The 12,309-nt window shown below is 39.0% G+C and overlaps 1 protein-coding gene across 1 annotated transcript; it reads right to left on the bottom strand.

Annotated features, from left to right (window-relative positions):
* Positions 1 to 1,148: 1,148 nt before the first annotated feature.
* LOC306767483 (E3 ubiquitin-protein ligase pellino homolog 2) lies at positions 1,149 to 12,226 on the bottom strand. The gene is made up of 7 exons (XM_079255515.1): positions 12,054 to 12,226; positions 8,203 to 8,332; positions 7,763 to 7,864; positions 6,350 to 6,547; positions 5,799 to 5,984; positions 5,519 to 5,724; positions 1,149 to 5,391 (listed from the first exon to the last, which is right to left on the bottom strand). Exons 1-7 carry the CDS (start codon positions 12,131 to 12,133, stop codon positions 5,004 to 5,006), a joined length of 1,290 nt encoding a protein of 429 aa, XP_079111641.1. The 5' UTR covers positions 12,134 to 12,226; the 3' UTR covers positions 1,149 to 5,003.
* Between the last annotated feature and the right edge of the window lie 83 nt (positions 12,227 to 12,309).

The following is a 12,309-nucleotide window of genomic DNA, read 5'->3' as shown; positions in this document are numbered from 1 at the left end:
CCCGGCATTGTGACCAGGGATAAGCAGCAGGGGAAAGTCGATGTAGCCATTCCAAACAATGGTAGTATGAGGAAAAAAAGGACATGATGAACTGGAGACACACCAAAGGCTCATGGAAAAGCTGGGAAAAACCAGGAAGATTGCACAAAGTAAAGAAATTTACCAACAGAATATTGCAGGGGATTTGGGCATATTACAAGGAGGTACTACCCACACGCTTAGCTGTGTTCGTCACTCACAAAGATTATATAACATACAGTACAAATGTCAAAGTACATAGATTTATCAGAATATGTCACTGTAATATTCCACAGTTCACTCTTCTACAAAGGCACTGGGTTTATAACTTTCCTTCTAGAAACTTGACTATATGTTGTGTTAGTATAGGGGCATCATGTTATACCCTTGTAATTTGTAATTTGAAAACAATGCCACAGCAGTGCAAACTATAACCTAAATGATCAGAGCAAGGGTCACCACATATTATGTAAATTATGTTTATTTCACTTGCTACAACAGATTTCTTTAGATTCGTTTAGATCTTAACCAGAAAATACACCATTAACACTGCCTCATCTATGGAGACTCATAAAACCATTGGTTTTCTCTCCTCTCTGAAAAAAAAAGAAAAAAAAAAAAAAAAAAACATACATGGAGTGTTTCATCAAGATACCCATGAAACAGGCTTCCCGAAAAGAAAAGACTCCTCTGCAAGGTTCAAAAGGGCTGTACTTTTCTGTACAAACTTCCGAATCACATCACTTTCAGCAGCCTTTCCAAGACTCTTTCACATCTTGAATTCTTTGCAAAGTCTTTAAGTTGCTATTCGCAATGAAGCATTCTGTAATTTTCAGCTTCTTATCACATTTTCATGGTGATGTACCGTACACAACTGCCAAAACTGCTCATTTAAACAGATGATTATTTTAAAGAGGTGATGCAATTCAAAGCAATCACATCATGGTGTGCTTGTCTAATTCAGCCTCAGCGCTGGTGAAGAGCGCCCTCTGCTGGAATCTGCTTTTGTCTTTTCGATGTTTTTCTGTGTGATAAACACATTCTCCACTTCACGCTGACTTAGTCCAAGATGAAAAAGAAACAGACATGTTTATTTATTTTCACTGGTTTATTGACATGTGTATAGCGATTGTCTGTGCACTGGACAGTTACAGAAGAATATGTTATAAAATAATACAAAATAACTGTACATAACAGATATATTTAAAGGAATGCATTGTTAATTGTGAGGTTTTTACGCTGTAATAAACATGTCAGCTACGCACTCACCTAAGATAAAGTGAGTTTATCCTGTAAATTGAGGAGATTGAGGTTTTACCATCTAAAATAAGGATCATCTGATAAATATAGTAAACATATTAATAATCATGAAATGTTTCTGACCCTACAGATGAAATCAAATAACTTATACTCTGCTAAAATACTGCTACTGACCTTTTAAAAACAAATGAAATCTAAAGTACAAATAAATGAAATCACAAATAAACATCTACAACTTAAAAAGGGTTCAAAAGAAGGAAAAAGCAAAGCCAAGAGTGACAATACATAGAAACAAATGAGGGTGCTGCAACATATCATCCATCCACATGCCAATGGTGTTACAAGTTGAACTGCTGTGTATATCTTCAAAAGCAGAATTTATTGAATTCGGCATGATTTGTAAAGGGGAGGTGATAGAGATGTTTAAATTGCCTGTCAAAGCCTGTTTTATATTCATAAAGACCCGTATATGACTGATCTGAGTTGACCATGCCCAGTGGTGTAGTGCAGGGGTATATGCAGGCAAGTATTGAAACTTGTATTTCATTCAGTATTGAATATAACTACATCTAAAATGCTCTCTGATGTGCATTACATTCAGCTGTGAGCTTCAATTCTCTGTTTTTCTTTAAACCAATGATGGCACAGGCATAACCCAGCCTTCTGGTTCTTGTTTCCTTCACTGGATGGTGTGATTAGGTTGAGGCACAACGAACAGTTAGAGCAAACCGATCTCAGGCAGAAAATCGCACGAATAGTTGCGACATTTTCATGTGTGGGTGGTTGGGAGAAGACTGACTTAAAATACAGATAGTAATGGAGCATTAGTCCTACTCTGTAGTCTTTGGGTCAGTAATGATGGAATTAAATCTGCAGCATTTTTTATTTCTTTTTTGTTGCTATACTAGTTTCTAGTGATTCTTACTCCCTGAAGTCAAGCAGCAGAGGTTAAGTGTCAATGTGCAAAAACTGTTCGGTTTAATTCTGAATTAAGTATTTAATTATGCAAATCATCTAAGATGTCATAGAAATCATAAGTTTATGTTTTGCTGGATGCACTGCTTAAAATATTATCAGAGATCTCGAGGCACCACTACACCACTGATCATGCCTTTTGCGTTTTGAACATTAGATGTGAATACGCACACTTTATGTCCCATGTACTGTATGTGTTTTGCACTTCGGAAACTTTCTGACTTTATGTATCTTCTGCCAGGCTTTCTTTAGGCCATGCCAGATGAGAGTCTGAGATCACCAATCCTGAGCTACAGCAAATCATCACTACATCACTTATCCACCACACAACATATCTTGCATTTAGACTTTAAATGGAAAAATGTCACATTCCAGAAAGAACAAAACAAACAAGATGCTTGCTTTCATGAGCTTAAAATGCTCCAGGATGGGTTTGAATGCAAAATGAAAACAAATGCCAACATGGAACAGCTATCTGCTGTGAATTGGTTGAGTGGAAATTATTCGCATAGTACTACAAAGTGGGCTGCAAGAGGTCTCTTCACAAAGCTTGATCAAGTATGAGGATTATTTTTAGGCTTTTTTTTCTTCTCTCATTCAAAAAGAAAAACAACCCAGAAACAACTGAGGACTCGGAAGACAACTTGATCTGCAACAAGTGCTCTCAGCATGAATAAGTTGGCAATCCACCGTGCAAAGTTTTCAGATAAGTGTACATTTAGTGTACATACTGTGTGTGTACGTTCAGCACATGCAAGCTAGACAATTCCTTTGTGAGTGTGTATAGTCAGTTATGTCTTGTCTTCCATACTTGAGGCTATTATTGAAAAGACCACACTTTTTCAAACTAGTTCACCAAGCTACACCATAATATTTAGTTACAAAAATAGTATCACAATATAGACCATTCCATATGAGCACCAGCGAAGGCTAAATATAGCCTGAGTAGTTGGCTACATTCATTGTCTGGGCAATGTTTTATGGTAGCAGTGTGTAAGTGGACACAGTGTTGGCAATATTTTCTCACTCACGGGCTCTCCTACAACTACCACACGGTTATAACTGGACACATACACAACTCGCTTACACTGAGTAAGGACAGTTAACTAAACCAACTGTCTGTTATAAAAATAGCTATGTTTTTTTTTTGTTTCTTTTAAACATCAAACATCTAAAAGAATCCCATCCTCATCTCCCATTTCCCCCAAATAAACCCCCCACCCATTTCCTAACAAAATAGTTTTTCTTTGAAGCAGAGAAAATTTGTTTTGAGGTTATACAAGATTGAATCCACTGTCACTCCATCACAATATTGCAGACCCTGTTCAGCATAATTCATTAACCAGAAGTTTGTTCAGACTAATGACAGAAGCGACGCAGAATGGTTCGAGTCTACTCCCTATGGTTTCTGTCAGCATGATTAATTAATATTTAGTCACTGATTTGGTTCTTTTTTTCTTTTTTTAATTCAAGTGCTTTGGTTACAGCACTCGCATTAAATCCATGAGTGACCAATCAGAACACCCCTCTGGTTGAGCCCTTAACCTGGAGACCATTTCACCCATGTTTAAATGAAAAGCTGGCCAAACCTATGCTAATCATAGCACAACATTTAGCTTATCTATGCGAGTGCTATTATTGCTTTAGAGAATTCTGAAGGAGTTTACCCAGTTTCCTTCCCTGCCTTTGTTTATCCTTAATTTGCTTCTTGTTTAGGGTACGATTTTCTGTATGTGGCTCTCCCCTGCTTCCTCGGGGCTTATCAAAGAGTTGGACACATTTTCTTTCTTACTAAATATGTTTTTACGGGATGTCTGTGCATAGATTTCATGATAAAAAGATATGTTTGGACAAAAGATAAGTGCATATACTTAAATTTTGCCTTCTTGGTTTTTTAGGAATACGAAATGCTGCATGGAAGGACAAGCCCCTAATTCCACAGTGTATAGTCTAAGCCAGCAGCTGATCAAGAATCTGTCTATGAATTAAAAAAAGGTGTTAGTTTATCAGAGAAAATAGGAAGCTCAAAATGCAAAGTGTGCTTTTGATTCAATTTAAACCAGATGGTTTGGAATAAAAGTTGCTACGACCAATTCAGGAAACAGAAAAAGAGGACATATGGCTGCTGCACATCATGAAACGAGGCTGGAGTTGTAAGACATCAGGTTGAGAAGTGAAAGAGAACACATCCTCTAATAAATGCTGTCAAACTGAGAGTTAAGGCCATTCATTTGGTATGTACAAAAAATAATTATTTATACTGTGTGTTATAACTAAGGATTAAAATTGTGTTTAAACCTGATCAAATATAAGGTTATATTAGCATGATTTTGTTTGTTTGAAGGAGGTCGAGCAGCATCATTTCAGTTCCTGTTCATGTGAAGTGTTGCCTCTGAGTAATGTCAAGTTGACTAATCATTAAATCAGCCGGCATTAAAAAATACCAGGCCTCCGCATGAAGCAGGATTAGACATCCCTTAGAATTTAGAGGAAATGATCTCGACATGAGCAGTGAATACTCAGTCGTGTTCGTTTTCATGATCTTGAAGCACTGAAGGATAAACAAAAGGGGGGACTCTTCAGCACTGAGCTACATTCAGTAACATAACATTTGAGGAGAGTTGTAGCACATGTAGAATGAGTTGAGCACTCCAAATTATTTACCTTTCCTTACTCATCAAAGTTTACAAAGTAAGTGAAGCCCAGGTTAGCTTCCTGTTAACGTGATAAAGGTTGCTGAGAAGTAGCGACTAGTCGATGGGGCCCTGGAAGATGAGCCGTGTCCAGCCAGGGGTGCTGAGGGCAGTGGAGCAGAAGGGGCAGATAGGTCTGAAGGCATGCGTCCCGTGAGGCAGAGGAGTTTCCGCCCAATACCTTGCTGTCCTCTCTGAGGAAACGTGGCCACACGGCACGAAAGCATGAGTTGGAGCTCCTGCATCCACATACACAGCAGGCTCAGAGCCCAGCCACAGGGGCACGTAGGGACCCACGCTTCTGCACAAGGGACATTCACGTCGAGTGGTGGATCCTTCACCCTCTCCTGGACTCTCCTGGACTCCTTCGGATCTTTGGCCCCAGTCGTGGCGTCCGTGAACATGACCGCAGGCGAGGTAGACCCAGGGCTGACGCTCTTCAAGGCTGGGGTAACACAATGAGTTGTAATATCTGTAAGCAGCTACTCAAACATGTGTTTGTGTGCAACAGTCCAACAGCACAAAGCAGAATTTTACAGGTAATTTGTGTGAATAAATGCTAGTCCCAGCACCTGTGGCTGCGTGGCAGACTGGGGAAGGCCAGTGTGCTGAGGCCTACAGGACACTGTGGCCTGGATGCGTTAAGCTCCTGACGAAGTGCCTCCAGGTGACGCAAAGTGGGGGCGCGCATGAGCCCTTCACCTGTGCGCCACAACAGGGTTGCACCACAGAGATCCACCAGGGAACCATCCCGCAGTGCGCTGCTCTCCCCCTCTGCCTGAGGATAGACAGATGCTTACAACAGAAGCTCAACATAATATGAAAAATGTAGCAAAACCAGCAGCGACTGACCAGTTTGCCCCTGCTGGGTCCAGAGCGTGTTTCCCGCAGGGCATAAACATCTCCACACACAGAGATCTCCCTCCACAACCCCTGTTTGGGGTCTTCTGGGAAACCCTCTGGGTGCATCACGAGCACTCCATTAGTGGTGAGGCCGTCCATGTGCCCATCAGGGTTTTTCCATTTGGTTGCTTTCTCCTGTGTGACAAAGACATAGATAGATTGATTAGAGTTTATTTGTTTTTTCATCATTATTGCGTCATGAATTCAGCTATGCCCTGCCAGCATAGACAAACATGACACTGTGGATGCAAACAAGTCAACACTAGTGTGGTTTGCATATATTTTCGAACAGAAAAAGTTACACTCATTCATAAATTCTTAGTACCGGTGAAACATATCATAATCTCACAAATGTCAAAATGACATCATCTCTCTAGTCTTTCATATAAAAGATATATCTCAGGCGCTGATGAGGCATTTTTGTATTAAATTTAGAATATTAAATCCAAACATATCATTTCCACATTACAAACCTTTTTTGTGGCTTTTGGTCTACTCACCCCAAGGAAAATATTTTTGGAAGAGTCAAAACCTGCAGCATAGATGCGTGCAGTGTAGGGTGGATTGCGCTCACACACTACTCTGCAGGCAAAACGGGAGATGGTACTGGGAGCAATGGAGGGGTCTTCCCCTTCCTTTCCACCTCCAGACGTGTCTGTCACCACAAAGTCAATGGGACTTTCTGTGGAGCGTCCGATCTGCAGGGAAAGAGATGAATTTGACCAACGTGTCCAGGTTGTCTCCATTGAAACAAATGTTTACATAAGTCCTGCAAACATCAGCTGACTTCAGGGAGGATTGATGTTTTTAACTCTTGTTTTGTTTTAATATCTTCAGATGAGCTTTGTGTCCAACAATGTCCATGCACAAAAACTGCTATAACACCATGACACATCAAAGTTTTTTCTGCTTTTCTTTTATAAGTAATGCTACTTCTCATCTGCTCAAATCTACTAAAATATTAAATATTCATTCCAAAATGAATAAATAAAAGATAAAAATGTAATTATTTTCTATAAATATTAGAGGTGTGGATCTTTGGTGGTGATACAACATCAATATCTCATTTTGCATGTTGGTTAAAGCTGGGGTAGGTAATGTTGGGGAACTAGCATGATTTGAAAGTGGCACCCTGTCTTGTCTTCCAAGTTTCTTCTTCACTACTTTGTATTTTCATCCTAACTTGGTATTTATATGCAGGGTGTGGCTATCAGGTACGCGCTGCGGGAGGGGGAGGAGGGGAGCCGGGAGAAGAAGTTTACAAAATATAAGAAATGAAAAACTTCAATTCGGCCCTAACGTTTGGATTGGTCAGAGGTTTTACAGATTTACAATAAACTGAGGGGTCTAACCATATTTCTTATTGTTCATGAGCACAAACTGTATCGACTACTATCAGGACGAGAAACCACTTCACCCAGAATTATAAAAAAAAAATAAACAAACAAACAAACAAACAAAAAAAAACGCGCAAAATTACCTACCCCAGCTTTAAAGCAGTTTGTGTGTGTGTTTGTTTTAAATACTAAGACTTTCATTGTTTTCCTTTAAACCGTTTTATGTTCAGAAAGAAAGCTTTAACGCATCCAGATGAGGCAATTTATTATAGCCTAAAATGATGCAAAATATGACATGATTTTTTTTTTTTTTTATAGAAAGAAAACCTTTGGCATAAAAATAGACTTTTTAAAAAAAATAGAAATATCACATTCAAGCTGTTATTTTTAATAATAAATGCTTACAGATCAGGACTAAAATAATCTACCAAATTTAGCTGTACTTTAATGGCATTACATAACGGTATATTTTGAGAGAAACTTTGTCATTGTCACTGCTGTAGCATTATTTTTGCTCTAATTTGCCTTGTCGCTGATGGAGAACCTTTGAGAGACATAAATTCCTCTGTATGTTACCTGGAACATGTCTGTGTTGTTGTCATGGCAATACTCCACCACCACAGTTTGGTTACGGGACAGAGTGAAAGATATGCTGTGCTGCCCCCTGCTGTGCACTGCCTGCAATAACAACAAACAGCAACAAGCTGCATTAAAGCACTTGTTTTCTTTTTCAAACATGCTCCCTCAAGGTACAATAATATCTTTTGAGATTCATTACTTTGAGCTAAAGTGAAGTAAAAATACAGGACAAAACAGCATTAGACAACAACCTGATGATGATGAACTGTTAATTTATCTTCATTTTACAACTAATAACATGTATCAAGTCATGAAACAATCAAGCATGTATGCAGAAAGACACAAACACACTCATAGATACACACATATCACACACACACACAACTCCTTTGACACCAACGAAAACCAAAAGAAAGAAACTAATGTTGTGCACGCACCTTGCTGTCCTGCGGCGTGTTGAGGATGTGCACGGCACTGGGTTTGACACCATTGGCTTTGGCTCGTCGGTAAAGAGCGAAGCGGCTCTTTCTGCGCCCTCGGTCTTCGCTTGGCAAAGAGCCATTGTACCTGAAACAAAAATCAGAGAACTAATTCAGGAAAATTTGAGAACTGAAATAATGATATAACACCCGAGATTTGACCAAAATACAACTGCGGCACCATGTGTGTACACACACCCCAGTTCCCAAACCTTCATTAATGAACCCTAATGATGTTCAAAATCAGAACAAAACCAATCAAAAGTAATAATAAAATAAACATTTTGTTAGTTCGATGTGCTACTGTGGATAACAGCTATTGATCTCTGTAAGAATAAGTGCAGTACATCTGTATAGAAATGTCCTTCAATATTCCTTTGAAATGGATTAAAGCAGCATGTTCTAGCCTCTCGTGAGGCATATTAAAGTGCAGAATCTCAATGAACCGAACAGCTACTACTTGATCTGACTCACTCAGCTGGTACTTAAAGCCCATGTTTACTCAAGAGGGGGCTCACTCCTCATCTGACCTTATTCTTTTTCCAACCGGGAAACTCATTTTCATGAATCCGTCTTCCTGAACACAGTAACTTGAACACATCGTTTAAAACAGTGATCAAGTCAGGATCAAGAAATTTACTTTGGATAAGTCGTTTCTGTTTAAAAATAGGATCACCGATTCTTCTTATGAGTTTACTGGTCCAGAACAAAACTTTTTGGGGATGATCTTTTTTTAATCCTTGAATGAAAACAATTTCAGAACGATAACTTCTCACTAGTTAAGATGTTCTCTTGCCTTATTTTAAGGCTGAGTAAAAATATCATTTTCACAGTTTGAGTTCACACAGAAGGCAGAAAGCTGCTTTTTGTTAATCAGCAGAACATGGTCATTATCAAAACCAAGCAGAAACCCTGAAGGCATGAACATTTTACCATAAATACATGGACATCTAACTGTCTTACATGGCTGTTAGACATAATCTGATCAGAGGGCATCTGGTTGGGATCTGTTGTGACTTATGTACGATGACCTCATAGTGAAGTCTCAAAGAAACACTCTGGCTGCTTTGACTCTTGGCACAGGAACTAATGTCAGCGCAACAAGAAGCATTTCAGTTTTTGGCACCTGAATGAATCAATTCATCAAAATCTACTTGGTTAAACATTATGTAATCAAATTATAACCAGAGTGATACTCAGATTAAACAACTGTCAAAGAATTCAAAAAGAAATCCAGCCAAATATAAACAACATCTCAATATCCGAAGAAAAAAAAAATATTTTAAAGGTTACCTAGTATGTTTTTATATTATTCTTTATAAGTTAGAATGTGTCCAGTAGTCAATTAGAGAAACAAAAATCAGGTATAACTTGTTACCCTAAAAACAAAACATCCACCAGCTTCTGATGAGCACTTTCTTATTTTCAAGATCTTTTTTCAAATAAAATCCAATCAAGAAACAGGACTCAGTACTACTACTAACCATTATTAGCCCTGTCAGATCAAACTGAGTTGGATCAGAAAAACACTACATATGAGGAGAAAGCTTTAGGGGGCTCTGATCAGCAGGATAAATATATAAAATAAGACAGATACATAAGAGGATACAGGAGACAAAACCACATGGGAAAGAGAGAGAAAAAGGAAAGATGGCATACTGACAGGAAAAAAAACAGGAGCTTTGTAATTATTTGAATGCTAAATAAAGTAAATAAAAAAAGAAGTACAGAAAGAAGAACATACCAAACTATAAAAGAGATGTGGTGTGGGCACTTAAAGCCTTCATTGAGCAAGTGCCCGCACACACACCATAAAGCATGATATGAAATATTCACTCCTTCTGCCCCCCAACACAGGGTTTATTTTTGTTGAGGGCAATTCACCACAGAGACCTGCTTCTGTCAAAGTCAGCACTGAGAAGTACATGGGAAGACTGGCAGCAAGGGGACTGGGTGAGATGGAGGAATACAACACAGGCTGTGTCAAGAACAGAAAGGTGTACATGTGTGTTGGGGGGCATAAATGGGAGGACAAGAGGGTGTTAGGATAGTGATAAGCATGGGTTATGAGTGCACTGAGCTTTGCTAGACTGCTGACCATAAAGCATGGTGTCCAGGCTAACTAAGCTAAAGAGTGGTGGCAGGCTGCCACTGCAAAGATCACATGGCCTGCAGTGAAGCAGGCATCGACCACACGTGGCATGTGATCATCAAGGCTGGCAGATCTAAAGTAAAAACATAGAAAGGAGGCCTGGAAATGATGACAGCGGGCAGTTAAAAAGAACCATGTGTTTGCATCAATCAGCTTTTTTTTTTTTTTTAAATTCACCAGCTGTGTGTCTGGGGACAGCCAATCATCTATGATAAAAACCAATTTTATAGGAATTACTGTGTAGTTGTATCAGTAACGACATTACTTAAATGTATTTTTTGATTGTTGCATTATTGTGTACTATTGTGGTAATAAAAAAAATGTGTATGATTATGGAATTGGACATGATGAAGGAAAGTCTGTTATAACACAATATGTGTGTATATATATATATATATACACACACACACACTTTTTTTTTTTTTTTTTTTTTTACTATATCACCCAGGATCTGTTTAAAATTCCAAAGATGAATACCAACAAGAGCCTTGACGCCAGCAATCTGGCCGAGCATAATCTAATCTCAATCTCTACAGTTTTAAAAAGACCAGATGTGCATGTATTTTCAGCCCTGGGTGTTTTATTATTGAGTGTTACATTTCACACATTATGGTACAACTTAATTTACATGGCGGAAAACCTCAAAATATGCATTCAAGTCTCAGTTCCTTTTTGTGATCAGAAAAAGTAAAGGAAGGCTCTGTTCAAACAGTCAAATGACAAGACGTACAACTAATCAGTATTCTGATGCAGGCCGGCTACAGCCTCCACGCTCCATGCTCAGCCGGAGGGGAAGTGACAGGCCATTAGGTCAGTTATCTTTGGAAAACACAGGAAACTCTGCAGGACGAAAGGAAGGCCTGTGCAAGCCTGGATATGACTGTGCATATGTGTGTGTGTGTGTGTGTGTGTGTACTATGGCATTTCTGGTCCCTCCAGATCCTGCACGATGTGAAGCTGTATAGGAGTGGAAATGCTGTGGAAGCTGGTGTCTGTCATCAGCACATCCTGCCTACTGTGTGAGCGCTAGTGGTGTAAAAGGGCTTTCCTCCTCCTCTTCCTTCTCCCTTTTCCTTGACATGGATCGGCCTTAGACGTTTTTATTAACTCGCAATAAGCAACCGAATAAAATATGAGCAAGGTGCATGCATATTTTAGACAATGATATTCGCATCAGACCTACTTTTAGCAGTCACGGATCCAGCAGTGTATGACATCATTGGGATTTTCACCCCCACTACAACCATTAATGAAAAAGCGGCTGCATTCGTAGTAGCCTCATGTACTATTGCTACAGCAAATGTGGCACAATTTCATCTCAAATGTACAAAGAATTAAAATAAAACAATACTGCCGTATCATTTCAGATATTAATTTCTCACATGGATCATAAACTTACTTTACTACTCCGCTGCTCTTGTAAATGATATGTGTAAGGAACGTGAAAGGAGCGGTTATATTTTACTATCACGGATTTACCATCTAAAAACAGCCGGAAATGTAATGTTTTCAGTGAAAGGTGTGGATGAAAGCTCGCCTATTAATTTGAATATATATTTTTATTTATTGGGTTTGCGATTAAACCGCCGCACATAAAAGGTTAATTTGCCTCGATGCGTTATTATAATATTTACACTTAAGGCTGCAAGAGACTTACCCCAAAATGACCAATTCTCCGTATTTTACCGGGTCTTTAACGGGCACATCATCATCTCCGTCTTTTTTCGGTGAATTCATCAGACTGGACTATTTTAAAAGGGAAAAAAAGCGTCCAATGGCAATAGTGTTGAGATAAAACAAGGCTAACACACTCAAACTGTAGGTAAGTGGTTTTAGTCTGTTAAAGTTTGGGCACAGTTGAGTAAAGTTTTTCCAGACTTCGGGGCGTTTGTTTTCTTGTTTTAATCGCGTTA

The sequence above is a fragment of the Telmatherina bonti genome (genome assembly GCF_933228915.1).
Source record: "Telmatherina bonti genome assembly, chromosome: 16".
NCBI lineage: Eukaryota > Metazoa > Chordata > Actinopteri > Atheriniformes > Telmatherinidae > Telmatherina > Telmatherina bonti.
Note: the sequence above shows the minus strand (reverse complement) of the source record. Positions and strands in the feature narration are given on the sequence as shown.